The sequence below is a fragment of the Nyctereutes procyonoides genome, unplaced genomic scaffold, assembly GCF_905146905.1.
Source record: "Nyctereutes procyonoides isolate TBG_1078 unplaced genomic scaffold, NYPRO_anot_genome, whole genome shotgun sequence".
Taxonomy (NCBI): Eukaryota; Metazoa; Chordata; class Mammalia; order Carnivora; family Canidae; genus Nyctereutes; species Nyctereutes procyonoides.
The window spans coordinates 796,912-815,310 of NW_026575115.1; the positions used below are offsets into that span (position 1 = coordinate 796,912).

Consider the following 18,399-nt stretch of genomic DNA (forward strand, 5'->3'; position numbering starts at 1 on the left):
CTTGTCAGATAAAGTACTTTTATTCATGGAACAGTCTAGTGTTTCAGCTTTCTCTCAGATTCAAAGGCTCTGGATGGGATGAGTCTAAATTTAAATTGCTTACAGTTTTGTTTTGTTTTTTGTTTTTTTTTCTTTATAAATTCTACAAAGCCACTAACATTCAAATTCTGTATCTCTAGCCACAATGGATGGGAAGTGTTTATCTACTCCAAAATGATCTCTACAGTTTAAGACAGTCTCTTCTTCCCCTTTGCTCTGGGATACACAATGAAACAATTTTTTTTTTCAAAATCTCATGTATCAAAAGAGAAGAGAAAAAGTCAAAATGTTATTGTTTTCAATTCTTTTAGTTGTTTTTTTTTTTACCTTTATATGTATTGGGAAGAGGGGATTTATAAATATTTACGGTTAGCTTGAAAGCCACAAAGCAGTGATGAAAAATTTATAACCTTTCAGTTTTTATAGGATTGATTAGCATGTCCAGTAAAAACAAAAGAGAGAGAGAGAGAGAGAGAGAGAGAGAAAGTGGTTTTGTGAGACCTCTGATGATGAAGATCAAAAATGATTCTCAAGATGAAATACTGTGTTCCGCTTTTCAAATCCATCTCCTTCTAGCTTTGTTGAGTTAATAAATATGGCTCTTTTGGCAGCAAATGTTACTGCACTGTGCTTCTAATTCCAAAGCACCATGTTATAGTATTGTACAAGGTTAACCAGTCTAACTTTAAAAATGTGGGTTTTAAACTCTGTATGCCCTACTATCAATCATAAATGCATTTTCCATGCCCCATAGTTCTTGACAGGAAAAATGTGTGCCTGTAAGTACTCCATAATTTAGCTTAGGGAGGTTCAACCCCAGTGAAAGGTGTACAACTGTCATGCCCAGAAGCCATCATATCTAAAATCTTTTCAGCTGCATGGCTCATAAAGTGGATTCTAAATCACTTTCTATAATGAAACTGCAACCACATAAAAAATCTCAAAGGTTAAGACCCAAATGAAATGCAGGAGTAGCCCCAATGAGAACCCTGAATCAAATTAAGTATGCTTTTGGGGGGGTCTTATTAAATCTATTCAATTTAGAAAACAATATGCATAAAAATAACCATTTTTAGTTTATTCTTATTTATTTTTATTAAGTAGCAAAATGTGGTGATCACTGAGCCCCAAGAAATGTTGTATTTATTGTTAAGTACCCTTTATATTAAGTTAAGAAAATAGTAAGTGTCCACCAGTGTCATGAACACTTTTAGGCACCATAACAACTGCCATACGGACCTTTACAGCTCAGGACACAGGCTCGTATCACATTTACATTCTAGAGTTAGATTTACTTTCCAAGAGTACTCATTATAATCAACCTAGTTTAAGAAAATTTTATTAGATCCTTATTTCTAACTCTTGACCCTCACAGGCCCCTTCAGCCCCCAACCCAACTGGTTACCTAAGATCATTTGCTCTGTAGACCATGACTGCCTGCCAACAGAGGGCCTTAGGCCATGCCTTGACATGGTTGAGTCAGAAATGGACACCTGAGTCAAGCCAGATCCATCAGTATCCAGTACCTGGATTCATCAGCATTCTCCTGATGAATTTATGGATCTGGGATGCAGAGAAATCACTTTCCCAATGGTACTAGGAGATCTAACATGGGAACTGTCCATGGGAATGTCAGCCAGCATGGGCAGCAGAGAAGCCAAGGGAGTCCTGTCTGCAGAAGGGAAGAGTGCAGCGGATTTCAGGGAGAGAAAGAATGCAGAGTCCTCAAAGCATTTAGTCTTTGCTTCCAATTCTGCTAGACGCCAGCTACATTATCTTCAGGTAAGATACCCATATTTTTCTATGAAATAATTACTCAAGCTCACTTGAGTTGGGCTTCTGTCACTTGCAACCAAAATTCTAATATAAAAATAATGTTCAAACTAACAATTGAAGTGATATTAAGAAAATTCCCCTAGTTAGAAAGAACTTCCTAAAACAAACAATAAATAAGACCTGATACTAAACATCAGCCGCATGCTTCCAGGTCATCACTATCACAATGATCGGAACGTCATAAGCAAACATCAATGGCATAAAAACACGGTGTGGTCACAGGTTCAACTTAGTGACAACTACCTATACACTGCTAACAAGGCAATTGCTTATGAGAATTATCAAGTGGACTAAAGTGACCTAAGGTTAATAATGAGTGTAAAATAGCTGAATGGAATTATTGTAAAGCTTATACTAGGAATTCAAAGAAAAAAGTTAAAAAACAATACGGACTTAATCATGTTAAAAAAGAAACAGTGAGTTCTGCATCTACTTAGGCTACAAAAGCTAAAAGCAAAAGCTAGAGCTCCTGTCCTAACATGGAGAGAAAAGTGAGATTATTTACAAAAATCATAAATTCTCTCGAGCCCATGAAAGACCTGAGGTTGCAGGCAGCCGGGTGAGCTAAATACCAAAGAGTAACAAGCCCCTCCATGTGGCCAGACAGACACACAAATTATTTGGCCTGTGGCACAATAAAAGCAGAAGAGATGGCTACCAGGGAAACAGGTAGGAAGGAAGCAGCTACAATTTTCCACAAACTTCTAAATACTGAGCGTGGTTGGTGTAACGGTCTACACTTCCCGGAGTCCCAGACTCGAGTAGAGCATGGGCCCACGGGTAAAAGCTCTTTTCCACGAGTATACACCAGCTGCGTCCTGGTAGGGGACCGAAAGAGCCACCCTTGGTGTGATGGCACCTGTCTGTAGCCGAGGGAGAGGTACAAACAAAAAGCCCTCTGTGCCCAAAGGAATAAGAGGAAACCTCCTGCACACACAGGAAGTCTTGCACCGTGCAGCGACAGGCACAGGCTGCCACCGGGGAGGGCAGGAAGTCTTTGCCCCTGGCTCAGGCCAGATACACTGCTGCTGAGGATGAGCAGAGCAAGGGCCATCTGTAGTTAGCGGGGAGGCAGGGAATCAGCTTTGTCACAGAATCATGCAGTGACACGTGGAGACAGCTGTCCCCCTGAGGAAGGGGAAGGGAATGCTCCCCCTAAAAAGGGGAGACCACCCAACCATGGAAGGAAGTTTGACTGTCTTGGGAAGGAGAGAGTCAGTAGCTCTGAGAAAAGCGCAGCCCTCAGGCCCATGTGCACAGGGCTAAGAGGAAGGCTGGCCTAGAAGAACCATTTCCCCATTGTCAACCTGCTCCCTGAATAACAGCTGAGACGACCAGCCCAGCCACACCAGGCCACACCTGAGGCATAAGGCAGGAAGATTGGCTGAAGTTTTTGATGTCACGGGTGCACTGAAGTCAACTACAGCAAAACAAAATCCGAACCAAGCTTGACTACTAAATCCCCCCACTAATGACCTGATAGAGACATTACTGTTTTTGAGGTTAAACATTATTTAATTCAGCCTCTACTGTTCCTTTAAACATGACTATCTGGAGTTCAAAAAATTATGACACTTAAAAAAAAAAAATTAAAAACAACAACAAAGGGACTCAAGAGATAAAGCAGACAACAGAGCCAGGCCCAGAGATGTGCCGCATGTTGAAACTATGAGGAAGATAATTTAAAATCAATTTAACAATTAAAATCACAGTTATCAGCTGAGAACACCACACCAGGTCAATCTGCAATGATAAGGTATCTAACTTCCACAACTACAATAGTGCTGCACATGGATTTTATGCTAACATGTTTCCAGGCTTTTATAACCTTGCTCAGAGGTGTGGATAAATACCACATAATTGGAGCCAAGGTAGGCCACGCACAGACAACGCTCTACTAGGCGACCAGGTGCAGATTCCTGGGCTTTCCACTCATGATCAATTTCTATACGCCTTCAAAAAGGATATAAAAAAGCACCAACTAAGATCCAGCAAATACACATCTAGGAATTTATCCTGAGAAAATACAGAAATGGTAAAGGATACATGCTCGAGAAAGTTAACTTCAGAGTTATTTATTAGAGCGAAAAGTGGCAGAAAATACTAAACAGTATTGATTTAAAAATGAGGATATAGTGGAATACTATTCAAAATAATAATGTACATGTTTTGACACTGACCGATACAATATGCATACTGTGTAAAAAAAGTCTAACATAATTAAAATTCTCATTTATATAAATATTATAATATACAATGTCAGTTTATGATCCATGCATATACAATATAAATTGTGTATGAATATATGTTGTATACCCAATTGATATTTTCCATCTATGATGTTTATAAAAACTGTTAAGTGTGCCTTCTTTTGGTGGTAGTAACTATTATATATATATATATTTACTTTTGCCATTAGACTTTTTGGTACTATCTTAATGTTTTATAGTAGAATTATATTTTACTTTTAAAACAAGGGAAAAGGGCAGCCCCGGTGGCACAGCGGTTAGCGCCGCCTTCAGCCTGGGGTGTGATCCTGGAGACCCGGGATCGAGTCTCGTGTCGGGCTCCCTGAATGGAGCCTGCTTCTCTCTCTGCCTGTGTCTTTGCCTCCCTTTCGCTCTCTCTGAATAAATAAATAAATAAATAAATAAATAAATAAATAAATAAATAAATGTTTTTTTTTAAAAAATTAAAAAATAAAATAAAATAAAACAAGGGAAAAAAGGGATGTCGGGTGGCTCAGCGGTCGAGCACCTGCCTTCAGCTCAGGGCGTGATACTGGGCCTCGGGATCAAGTCCCGCATCAGGCTCCCCCCAAGGAGCCTGATTCTCCCTCTGCCTCTCTCTCTCTCTGTGTCTCACATGAATAAATAAATAAAATCTTTAAAAAATAAAATAAGGAAAAAATTGCAACTAAATGATGTGTATTATTAAATAAAAGAAGAAAAGGAAAACCAAACTATAAAACCAAACCAAATCATGTAAGCCGTCAGGTGCAGAAGGGAAAGCCAATGCAAGACATAAAGATTTCCCAAATTTCTCCAGTTACATGTGAAAGCATCATGGTTACTGAAATGGAAAATAAAAATCTCAAACTCTACCATTTCAAAAACGAAAGATGTTTACTTTTCTGTCCATAGATTACTTTTAGTTGTTAGTCTTCTTTTCTCTTTCTCTCCTCCTTCCTTCTTTCTTTCACTCAAATCGAGGTATCATTGACACATAACACTAAATCAGTGTCACTTGTACAACATAACGATTCAATATTTGTATATATTGAGAAATGATCACCACAGTAACTCTAGTTTACATGTGTCACCAAATATACTTACCAAAGTTTTTTTCTTTTTTTTTTCTTGTTTTTTTTTTTTTTAGTTTTTTATTGTGGTGAGAACTTTTAAGACCTACTCTCTTTGCAGCTGGCAACCCTGCAGTAGAGCACTGTGAAAGACCATGGTCCCCGTGCTATACATTACATCCACAGGACTCATTTATTTCCTAACTGGAAGTGTGTGCCTTTTGATAATGTCAGTTTTCTTCAACTGCAGGTGATAAAAACCCAACCCAAAAAGGTTTAGGCTCTAAGGAATACCTAGGAGCTCACAGAATCTGAAGGAAGGTTGAAGAATCAAGCTGCAGGACAGGTAGGAGAGAGCTGGATCTCAGGAAAGGACAGAAGGAAGGGCTAAAAGGCCTTTTGGATTCTCTGCTTTGTGCAGCTGGTTTTATCTTCCACTCCCTAGCTTCTCTATGTGACAGAGCCTGACCCTCTTCTGCTCCAGATGAGACATCTCATGGAAATATCCACACTGACCCAATCGACTCCGTATGAGAGACAAGGTTCAGCAAGATTGTGCTAGAGTCAACTGGACGTCTGCGGTCATTGTGGCCAGATGGCCAGCTTCCAGAAGGAACGCTGTCCCTAAAAGACAAGTGATCACGTTGGGCGGACAGATGGCAGGACTGGCCACTCTTACAGTATATGATTTCATATAGAACCTTTATCACACTTCAGTTTTTCTAACACATTAATGTGACAGATCAGAAAAACTACGTCTAAGCTGTAAAACCATCTTTTGAGGAGCCGAGGAGAGATTCCTTACAGACTGTTTAGCAAACTACAAAGAACCATCACAGTGTCTCATGCATATCTGTTTAGAGGATCACATCACTTAAACGCCAATAAATTACAAAATTGTTAACGTCTAAAGCTTCTCTAAAATGTTGCAGATACACTTTCGGAATAGGATCATTGCAAACCATCGGAGTCATATAAATCACAAACTGGACATAGCAAAGTGTCTTGGAAAGGGAGATTCATTTAAAAAATATATCTTTTAAATGTTAGTCCAAGACATAACGGCTGGCTTCGTTTTGATGGAAAACCAGCCACTCACCGGGTGGGTATGTCTGGGTGAACAGACTTGTAGACACGTGCCCGCACAGCCCTGGCATATATACCTCCGCGGTTAACAGGGGTTATGTTTGGGAGTGAGATTGTGAATGGACAGATTTATTCTTGTTTGTTCCTTATGTCTCAGTTTTCTCTAATGAGTATTTGTTCCATACACCGCCAAAAAATTAAAGATGATTTCCATTTTATTACAGATGACGAGCTTCTTCTAAAGCATTTAGAAGGAGTACGGGTATTAATCACACGTGACATCGCAACTGTGCTCCAAAAATAAATGCGTATCCAATAATTTTTCGTATTCAATGGCACTGTTAGGAGCACTTGAGCACTCTGATAAATCTTTTAGTGACAGAAATGGTTACTCTAATCTGTACCTCTCTGAAGTGTGGGTTTTTGCATGGCAGATTCTCTTGCAGAGGGTTAGGTCTGTATTACTTCCATTACAAATGAATCCCAGGAAGATTCATGGCCTGCCCTGTAAGATGCATTACAATCCAGGGCAATTTTACCTATAAAAAGCTGGGCATTAAGGGATAGATATAAGCGAGCATTAAGTGTGGTTCCTGCTATGTACGTGCTCTCTAAAATGCAGAGCAGCCTGGTGGGTAGCAAAAAAGAGGTCATGAATGAAGACAACATTTCTATCTCCTGCTGACACACTTGCAACCTCACACAATGATCACATTTCTTTGACAGAGTCATCCATTCTCTTAAGAATCGTAGGTTGGGAATATATATATATATATATATATATATATATATATATATATAACTTCTATTAAATTGTGTAAGGGGATGCAGTTGATTTTAGGTTGCTTGGTTTGTATTCAAACAGCTCATCTGCTGCCGACCTTGAATTATTATATCAAATAGTCATTCAGGCCATAGGAAATAGAAAGGAAGCAAGCCACCACACTTTTCCCCATCCATACACAGAGGTATGTACTCCCCGGGGATGGCACAGTTTAGTTAGTTTAAAGAAGTGATAGGCCTCGTTTAGAACTTCAGGAAACACTTCCTGACAGCTCCGAGAACTGCACTGAGAAATGACACCCCCTTTATCCGTCTGGTGGAGAACGCTTGATAAAAACCTCCCTCTCATCCTCCAGGAATAAATCTGCAACTAACTCCAGAGAATCAATAACATATCAGTGTTTTCAACTGCCTTCACGTGGATCCTGTTGTGTCTGACTCAGTTCAGAGGGGAGAGTTCTCAATCACATCCATCTCCCACCACAGCAGTGCAACCTGCAGTAAGTAGATCATTCCTGCCCGAACCAGGAAGCGTGTGTGACGTTATCGTCTCCTGACTGAGAAAACAAAACAAAACAAAACAAAAAAAAAAAACCCACCAAGTGACACTGTTGGCCAAAGACAGCAGCTGCTGACAACAAAGAGAGATCATGTCAAAGGAAAAGCAATGATAATAAACTCTGAAGCTCTCCAAACGTGCGGTAGATTAGGGGCAGCAAGTCACCATCATGCAGTCCTATTATCTCTGTGACCATTAGTCACCTTCGGTGAGAAGCACAGGGGCCACTAACAGGGCTTTTCTTTTAAGGTGAAATTGTTCAATACTTTCAAGAAACATTAGGAGAGATTCAAGGGAGCACTGCCATGCTCCACGGTTTGCCGTAACTTAGGCTAAAGTCAGGGAAGACAGAGGTTTGGTAGACATATTAATTTTTTCAAAATTTATTCATTTTGCCGCAAAAAAAATCGAATAGGTGACCATGCTCTGGCAAGGACCCACACTTCAACACTCTTATCATTAAGTCAGCCAACGTAGGAGATTGGTTGGCCTTCATCACCAACACATTAGCCATGGCTTTCCATAAGCTCTGTGGAAGAATGAAGAATTGGGGCCTCCGGTGAAGAGTCCTGGAATCCTGTAAGTTTCCAATCCTGTACAAGGCTTCAGAAAAAGAAGGAAGACCCAAAAGTACAAAAATCTAGAGCTACATTGAAACCAAACTAGGAGCAGTTATAAAGAAACTAATGTCGCGAATACAGTCAACACTCGGGGGAAGACGCAAGGGAAGAGCCAAGTGGGGAAGAGCCAAGCTGAGCTGTGCTGCTCTAACATCTCCTGGAAGCCCGTCTTGCCGGTGGGTTTTTCTTAACAGAAATAAATTGACTAGTCCTCCAAGTAACGATGACATCACAACTTATTCATCTTCTGCTTATTGCTTTCCACGATAGAATCTCAACCTCTTGTATTAGAGCTCTCTTAAAAACGGAGTACTTTCTACATGATTAAATGTGACATCCAGTGAACCCCAAGAAAAGCCTTCTCCGCATCTTTACACAGAGAGATAAGCCGCATTGTGCAGGTTTATCTTACCGTAAAGCTTTTGGCCCAAAGTACATAAGGAGCTCCTTCCCCAAAGTCTGTACACCGCTGTAAACGCAGCCATTCAACAGTCTCGAGAAATTCTGGCTGGAATCTTTATTATCATTCAGTGCAGCAGCCTAGGAGAAAACACACACACCTACACACGTAAACACGCAAACTCTAAACAAAATTATAATTTCATTCTTAAATGTATTTCTATTACTTCGTGCCCAGGTGCATCCCAGTGAGAAGAATACTCCCCAGCAAGTCAAGTAATGTAATCAGCTGTTTACATACATTTTGTCAAATTACCATGTAGTCATTTCAAGAGAGAGGCCAAAAAAATTAAGTGGAAAAGGAAGTAATTGGCTCACAATCAAAATGAGTTTCTTCCAGGACCATATAGCTGTGCCCATGTGAAAAGAAAGCAGAGAAAAATGATGTGGAGCTTTTAAAATTAAAAAAATAGCATAGTCTTCCGTTTCCAGAAGCACAGCCAAGGTCCCTGAAAGAGCATTCAGACCGAAACAGCTAAAAAAAAAAAAAAAAAAAAAGTGGATAGAACATGAAAACAAAGTGTTTATAACTGTAACGAAGAACTCAAAAAGCCAGGAAGGAACACTACGAGGTGGAAATCCAGGTAAACGGGGGAGAGCACCCCAAAGATAAGCAGGTCTCTGAAGCAGGCTTATGTCAGAAAGGAAAGAAGAGTGTCAGTGCTCACAGTCTTGGGGGGTGTAAGGGCATCAGTGGTGAAGACCAGGCTCCCCGGAGTTCCAGCGTCTAATGCAAGACCTGCTCTCCTCTCCCTCCTCAGCCAAGATGTCAGGAATAAAGGAAAAAGAAACCCACGACTTCTTCCTCCCCTCACTGTGCAAAACCAAACAATACACTGTGAGGATCACAATATGTGCACTGAGCACTGTAAAGATCAAGGACCTTGATGGGCCCTTCCGTGGGCTGGGGAAAGGAATGAGAGTGGGTTTAGATCCTGCTAAGGCTCCTTTGCTCGATGGACAGCAGGTGAGCCGGTAACATCATTTTTCATTCTTGAGAAATGTTTCCAAACGTTATTAAATTAGCAATCAAAATATAGTAAAAAAAAAAAAAGGCAATACCACCATTAATGCCTAGCTGGTCTATAAGATACGATAGGCATCTATAATTACATTTACACATTAACTCTTAGTCTAAGGGAATATCCTCACCTACTTCTAACCTTTCTTTTCTTATTCTGGACTCGACCTAAGCATTCTCAGAAGATCCAGGATAAAATCTCGCCTGCAGAGGGGGGTGAGGTAGTGATGATGGGGTCACAGGGAGATAATTATAAGACAACTTCCGACAGAGTCTGGGAGCACATCACAACCCCCCCACACACACTTATGGTGGAATGACATTGCTAGGGATGCTCAAAACTTCTGGTTTACAGACACCTGTCATTCTAAATATGCAAGGTGATATGTCCACTCTATTCTCCAGTTTCCTAAATTGGCCCTTGATTCAAAAGACACATTATAGTATTTAGTTCAAAGGAACAGAGGAAAATAAGAGATATAAAAAAAAAAAGATTGAAAACAGCAAGGGACTGGATTTTGTGCCTCCAAATTCATACGTTGAAGCTCTGACCTCCAAGGCGAATGTGTCTGAAAACAGGGCCTTTATGAGGTAAGGAGGCTTAATGAGGTCCTGGGAGGGGCCCTGATCTCGCCGGAGCAGACCCCATGGAGAGCTCGCCCTGCGGCCTGTGAGCTCTGGGCAGGCCTCACCCGGCCAGGGAGTGGGGTCTGCAAGCCAGGAAGCCACAGGGGCCTCGACATTGAGCTTGGGCTTCTGGCCTCCAGAACCCTGGGGAAAGACACAGGGTTCTTTCTGTATGCTCCGGGCTGCAGCGTTTGTCACCGCAGCCCTAGCCGACCCTTCTTCCCCCAAGTCCACAGATGGTCCTCACGACCACAGCCGCTGCGACAATCTGCGACAATCTGCCAACTGCTCGAAGTTCAGGGGAACCGGCTCTCAACCCTTCCTCCCATAATGAGAAGTGGGAGTCAGTCGTGAGCTTAGGGTGACCAATGAACCAAGGCACGGGAGGACTTACAAGAGGCTGCCTTCCAGTTCTTTTTATTTTTTTATTTTTTTGAAAGATTTCATTTATTTACTTGAGAGAGAGGGGGGAAGAGAGAGAGTAAGAGAGAGAGAGAGGGAGGGAGAGAGAGCAAGCAGGGAGCCCCGCACCCTGAAATGGTGACCTGAGCCCAAGGCACAGCTTCTCTGACAGGGCCACCTGGGGCCCCGCGGCCTTGCAGGTGTGCCCATGCCACCAAAAGAGCCCGTGACAGGTTGCAGCAGAAGGCACAATGCACACACGTGTCACCATGTGCCCAGAAGCGTGGGCCCAGATCCCACCTCCATGTGGGTTGAACCCGGGGCCCCTCAGCCACCGTCAGGGGCAGCCCCGACAGGCCCGAGGGCCCAGGGATGCAGAAGCACACTTGCCACGTAAGACTTCACCTTGCCAGGTAAATCTACCCGGAGCCCAGTGTAGACTACACGGCAGGTTTCCAGGACAACCAATTAGTAGCTGAAGTGTTCTGAGACAGCAGCCGGCCTCCGAGACACGGAGATGCGCTGGGCGCAGCCTCCACCTCAACGTGGGGCGCGGTTCACAGACTCTGGGATCTTGGACTGAAGGTCCCAGTGACATTTCGAAGACCCCCCCTTCCTGAGTGCAGGGCCCCCAGCTCAGCAGCCTCCTGGCCTCTTCCCACACGGCCTCCTGGCAGGCGGCTTTGGCCAGGCCCGCCTCTCTCTCTGGGTCTCTCATGATGAATAAATCAAATATTAAAAAATAAATAACTAGAGCTCGACCTCTGTCCCGCCCGTTGGGAAGGCACACGCACACTCGCGCCCACCTCCACCTCGTGGCCGTCCCAGGGGGGCCCTTGGGCCCGAACACCTGCTGTCTGGAGACAAAGCCGTCACAGCCCGCAGCCCAGGTGGGCATTGCTGCCCCCGCCAGGCTCCCCGTAGCTCCAGGGGGCCAGTGGTGCTCAGGTGCCACCCCGGGGGGTGGGGTATGTCCCTCCACCTCGGCACATAAGAGGCTGGGACGTGGAAGGGAGAGGGAGGCCCCCGGCGGCCCGGGCCTGCGTGCGGGGCCCACTGGTGGGGACCATCCACCTGCTGGGTACATTGCCCTTTGTCCGCAGCCTGAAACTGGGCTCCAGTTTCTCCTGGTGGCCCTCAGCGGTCTCAGGCCCAGCCACGCTCCTGGGAGGCTGGCCGTCGTGACCTGACCCCTGGGGACGGTGACCCCCAGCTGGCCAGGGACCTCGCCTCTCCCTTCCCGCACCCCAGCCGCCGCGCCCTGCCCCACGGCCCTCACCCAGCGGGGTGGCGCAGGCCTCCTGACCCCCGTAAGTCGCACCTCCCCGTGTGTCATCATGGCCCCTGGCAGAGACAGACCAGGCGGCCCTGAAGCAGACAGGTTGGCACAACACCCACTAAGCAGTAAACGCACCCCAGCTGCCTCACGGGGAGTCGGCTCACGCTGCGAAACTGGCAGCTGTGGCAAGAACTTACAGGGCTCAGGGCGACAGTCCCAGCCAGTGACCCCCACGGTTCAGGCACTCGCCCGGCTGCGTCTGTGGCCCGACACCCTCTGATGACAAATGTGGGCAGGGACACCTGCAAAGCCGTCCATCACCATTCAAAGTGCACCATTCGTGACTGTTCACTGGATTGGTTCTTTTTTTTTTTTTTTCGGATTGGTTCATTTTGAAAAAAGTTTATTCACCTTCCCCTGTGGGTCAGGCCTTGTTCTAATGCCGGGGATGTGTCAGTGAGAACAAAAAATTAACAACTAAAAATAACTAAAAAACCTCCTGCCTGGGACACTTGGGTGGCTCAGCGGTTGAGCATCTGCCTTCAGCCCAGGGTGTGATCCTGGGGCCCCGGGATCGAGTCCCACGTGTGCTCCCTGCATGGAGCCTGCTTCTCCCTCTGCCTGTGTCTCTGCCTCTCTCTGTGTCTCTCATGAATAAATAAAAGATTTTTAAAAATCTTCAAACAAAAACCTCCTGCCTTCACAGAGCTCATCGTCTTCCAGGCAGGGGGGAGTAAGCAGTAAATATTCCAACAGGGACTTAAAACATTTGGAGAAGACATCGAGATGAGAAAGACAGATCAAGACAGGGGGCGGGGTAGCAGGTATAATTCTGCATGAGGCAGCCCTAGCTCAGGAAGAAACTGGCATCTGAGCAGGTGTCTAAGGGGGCTTGGGTGGGCCATGATCCAGGTGGAGGAATGGTGAGGCGATGCGCTGACACAGCAGGCACAGTGCACAGGCTGGGGAGAGAGCAGGGGCAGGTGTGGACACAGCAGTCCTGCCACGGGTGGGGGGTGTCACACCAAGTGGCCCCCAGGGGCCGCTCTGTGGACTGGCTGCTTCTCTGACATGGAGGAAGAAGCAGCCTAATATGATCTACATCACTTCCTCTTTCTTTTTTTAAGATTTTATTTATTTATTCATGAGAGACACAGAGAGATGGGCAGAGACACAGGCAGAGGGAGGAGCAGGCCACGCCGGGAGCCTGATGCAGGACTCGATCCCAGGATCGCTGGGCCCCCCGGGCTGCCCTGATCTACATCACTTCCTAAAATGCTCTCCCTGCCTGGGTAGGATTCCAGCTCCGGGGTTCCTGGCATGAGCAGGCAAAGAACCACCACCCAGGCGAGAGAGGAGGAGAGCTGGGCCAGCTCGTAGTGGCAGAGGGGTGAGAGGGGGCCAGGCTGTCGGATGGATTTCAAGGTGAAGCCAAGAGGATCCACTGGCACATCTATATGGGAGATCTTGGGGCTGAGCCCCTGGAAAGACAGTGCCAGCAGCAGTGATGAAGATCTGGGTAGAACAAAGTAGTAGAGAAAGGTCGGGCGAGGCTCCAGGTAAGTTAAGGGGGGACGTCTCGCAGGCAGCTGGGTATGAGTCTGGGGGTCGGCAAAGAGGTCCTGGCTGCAGAATTTACCTAGTCGTCGGCATTCAAACGGCCTCCAAAGCTTTGAGGTCGCATCGAGAAGAGAAGAGGCCCAGGGAGGGCCAGGGTGCTCCCGTGTCATGGTGGGGGGATGGGAGGACACACGATCCGTCAGGGGAAGGGGGAACAGCACAGGAGAGAAGGCAGCCACGGGGGGGAGGAAGCCCAAGCAAGGGGGGCTGCTGTCCCCCAGCCAAGGAAGGGAGGCTGCAAGCACGGCCCGTGTCCAGCACCACCGACGCACCAAGTAAGGGGAAGGCCAGCACCCGACGGCTGGGTTTAGCAATGCGGAGGTGATGGGTCGCCAGGGCTCTGGAGAAGTGACAGGCAGCAGGAACCCGGCCGTAGAGGGGCGACAAGGCCTCGAGAGGCAGTGAGGTGGTGAGAACACAGGAGGCCATCGAGGGCAATGCAGACACGCGGTGATGGCAGAGGGGACGTCGAGGCAAGAGAGGTTGGTTTAAGATGAAACAGCTCAGAAGAGAGGAAAACCATCGTGCAGGAGGGGGAGGGACCCCTAGTAAGACGGGTCAACCTTGCCAGAGTCTGGCCCGATTCAGAATCATCATCCACAGGTGGAGGCCAACGGCTTCACACAAATGGTGTCCCTGTTCCATCCTACAGACATCCATGAGAAGCTGCCATTAAACTCCCCTGTTGAGGACCACACCGGGGACCCTTCATACTCCCATCCACCTCATGCTCATCAGTTGACTGTGTTGATCTTATTAAAAGGAAGTACCCATTTGTATTTGTCTACGCAATCTTGGGCTTCTTAGGATCATCATTTTCCCTGATTTTTTAAAATTTTATTTTATTCTGTGCCTTCTAAAAACCCAGATTATTTTCTGAGAAGCTTTCTACTCCGGAAGGCCTACTGCTCACTGTTCGGGGATGAGACTGGACCATCCATAGCTGCCCCATTATATAAACATCAGGATTTAATTCAGTGGTAATACATCATTGGGTTTTGTTGCGATTTCCCTCTCGGGGATATCCCACAATGTGCTAACGGGGTCTGTCAGGACCCCCTCTATGGAAAACCTGGCTCCGCAGGCAGCTGATGGACAGCACAGCTGAAGCATCCTTTATAACAAGGCTAAGCGGTAGGTTAAAAAAAAAAAAAAAAGTTTTCATATCCAGGACTAATTCCTCAAGGCATCAGAGGCTGTCCTGGTGCAGACATCTGTATGCTCCCCAAATTATTGTCAACTCTCAGAGATTTTAGGAAGTCTAAGAGGTCCGGCCATGGGAAATTTGGCTATTTTGCAAAACGGAAGTGTCAGTGGATGGCCCTCCAAAACTGTAGAGGCACCGGACCACTTAACTTAAAAGACAAAGGGGAGCACGTGCCCTTGTAAATAAATTCTGTTGCGCACTGGAGGATGAATCCCAGAATATAAAGGTCGATATACTTAAAATGCATGAGACCATTAAATCTCTTTTCACAGCTGTCAATGAAAAGTGAAATACGTCATCCTGGCTGAGAGGGCCTCAAAGAGAACCCCACACCAAATCCTGGAAGGTGTAATCTATGTCTTCTTTTACTGCTTTACTCTCTTCTCCATGATTAAAAATAACACACAATATGACATCCAGAAAGAAAAAAGGAAATGTTGAAAAAGTCATGAAACTTACAGTTCTACAGATACTGAGGGAAAAAAAAAAAAAGATGTTTATGGCCTGATGACGGTGCACATTACAACCCAGATGTCAGCAGAAGGGCAAGTGGAGGAAGGCTCGCAGGTAGGGAGGCGGTCGCTGTGGAAACGGACTCGGCAACTGTCAAGTGACTTCCTTGCAGCAGACACTGCTCCAGCTACAGATGCTGCGTGACCTTGGCTTGAATACATTTCAGAATTAGTTTTTTAATACTTGATGAGGTGTTTGGGAATTAAAACGAAATGTTAGCATAACCTCTTCCTTGCTCACATATATAGATTGCCTTCTGCTCTGGCACTAGAGTTTCCCCACCTGGGGAGCAGAATAATCTTGAGGCTTTCTACCTACCAAACCCAGCAACCACTCTCAGGTCCTTACCACCCCGAGCGAGTATTTAACTGTGACCTGGGTTTCTCCTCTGATTGCCTCGAAGCTCCTCGGGGACGGCGACTATGGTGTTTAACTAATATTCTTGAGAGCTTCACGCAACGCCTGGAGTTAAGTAAACATGCATGGGATTAATCAGATCCCTCTTCCTTCCCCTCCGAAGGCTATATGCAGCTTTAAAATACAGGCTCACTCACAGCAGAACGTATAGACGTGTCCAATCACCACGTTGTACACCTACAACTAATGTGACCCTGTGTATCAGCTATACTTCAATAATTAAAAAAAAAAATTCCAGGCTCACCGTCTCCCCACCTACCATTTTAGTCCTTGCTTAACCTTTCCCAAGGTTTCTAGGCAAAAACTTCTACTCCGCCATCTGCTTCATCTCCTTTGAAATTAACACTCCAGTCTCTTGTCCTCTTTTTTTAAGATTTATTTATTTGAGAGAGAGAGAATGCAAGTACACACCCATAGCAGGGAGAGAGGCAGAAGGAGAGAGAATCCTAAGCAGACTCTGGGAGCCTGACGTGGAGCCCGATGTGGGGTTTGACCTCATGACCCCCAAGACCGTGACCTGAGCTGAAATCAGGAGTCAAGATGCTCAAATGACAGAGCCACCCGGGTGCCCCCCCAGTCTCTTGTTTTCTAATTATCTGCAGTGGGGTAAGGTTTACATATTAGAGGACCATATTCTCATGAGGACCAAAAGCTAGATGGGACTAAAATACTCTATTTACCAGAATGTCCCATAAAGCAAGCTTTGTCGGAAAGTTTAGGAATTCTGTTGATGAATTCTTCACCGGGAGGGAATTAGGAGGGGACTGATGTGTTTCCAGCAAGCAGTGCTAGCGTGCCCTGGTTTCTGTTTGAGATGTTTACTCAGCACTGAAATGGTTGCTTTAAAACATCGATTCTAAACGCTTCATTTGGGTTTTGAGGGTAATGATACACGAAGATCTTTTAATCCAGTTGTCTAACATGTGGGCACTAGACCCAAGTTACCTGATTCCCGGCACACTATCATTTATAAAATAATCAGCTTTGGGGATCTCTGGGTGGCTCAGCGGTTTAGAGCCTGTCTTCGGCTCAGGGTGTGATCCTGGAGACCTGGGATCGAGTCCCACGTCGGGCTCCCTGCATGGAGCCTGCTTCTCCCTCTGCCTGTGTCTCTGCCTCTCTCTCTCTCTCTGTGTCTCTCTCATGGATAAATAAATAGAATTTTTAAAAATAATAATCATCATCATCATCTTTGGATAATACACTTGGAACACAATAAAAATCTCAATACTGACTGACCATCTCAAGCACCTGCATATATTTTTAAGTTGTTGGGGTTTTTTTTGTTTGTTTGTTTGTTTTGTTTTATTTCATTTTAGGAGGAAATTCTGGTATACTAGTGATGATTTGCTCCCCTTTTTTTGAGAGCTATTGTGTGCGAACTGGCCAAGGTTTTTGCAATAAACCTAAGATTTGCAAGATATTCACTTGTCCTTCTGCAGAATCTGGGGGTATCACCTCTTTGTGTAAGCTCCAGCTGCCCAGACAAATTCCAGAATTAATTTCCACAAGCCTATTAGCTCTGCTATAACTATACACAAATGCCCAATGTATGCTTGACTTTCTCACACTGACCCTAATAATCCTGTTACTGTGTTATTTGAACATTTCATCCTTTTCCCCCCCTGAAATAGAGACGAAAATCTCCTATGCCACAATTTTAAGTATGATTGAGAAGGGTTCACCTTTCCATTTTCAAGTGGCTTAATAATATGAAATCGTCAAAACAACTTATATCTTCAGAGACAGCACATGATTTATTGAGCTGATTACCATTTATCCTGTCTATCCATGGCTGAACAGGAAGATGAACTTTTCAGAACAGAGCAAGACTTTTCCATAGATAAATGTTTCAGCTCTAGTGCAACTATTTATTTTCCCCACAGAGAAGAGAAAGTACGATATTTACTCTCATAGTCTCTCCTTTTTTTTTTTTGCACCACATGCCTTTTTCTCCCCTAATACAACAACACTTTTCTTAATCAGAGGTCACTTACCTACCAATTTAAACCATCAAAGAACCTAATTTTAAAATGGTCTTTAAGCACCAGAAGAGAGGTCTTTAGGTTCATACATCAAAACATATACTACAGTTTTTTTTAAGAGCAGAGCCTTCAAGCATTTACCCAGAGGCTAAACGCTTTGTCTATAATTTGAGGGCACCAAATGATCGCAAACCCTTCATTAGGGAACAGAACGTTCCTCCAATATATGGGTCTGGCAAGAAAGCCCTGATCTGAGAGAAAAAGGAGCAAACAATTAGCAGGACATTTACTTTGCTAGACACTAGGCTACGAGTTTCACACATCCTCTAATGGAATCCTGACCAAATAAGCAAAGATGTGAGTGTAGGCATCTCTCCAGGAGGAAGTAACAAAAGAGCTAGAATTCAAAATCAAGATGGTCAGATGTTCTTTTCCCTGTATCAAACCAAATACTTCACTGTTAGATTAAAAGCTACAGTGGCCATGAAGGTCCCCTCCCTTAGTCTCCTCATCTGTAAGATCGTTACCCTTTGTTCCACGATTCCATGTAATGCTGAATGCTGATAATAATGATCCTCAGTCATTAAGGTAAAACCATTACCAGTATCTATCTAAACCGGTAAGGAATTATATAATGCATGTTTT

At 44.8% G+C, this 18,399-nt stretch overlaps 1 protein-coding gene across 2 annotated transcripts in view; it reads right to left on the bottom strand.

The window, feature by feature from the left end:
• NEIL3 (nei like DNA glycosylase 3) overlaps positions 1 to 18,399 on the bottom strand; it is a 48,969-nt gene that overhangs the window by 26,378 nt on the left and 4,192 nt on the right. For both annotated transcript variants that reach the window (XM_055333781.1, XM_055333780.1), the window contains exon 2: positions 8,637 to 8,764. In XM_055333781.1, coding sequence (XP_055189756.1) covers positions 8,637 to 8,764 — 128 coding nt within the window. The remainder of the gene's footprint in view (positions 1 to 8,636; positions 8,765 to 18,399) is intronic.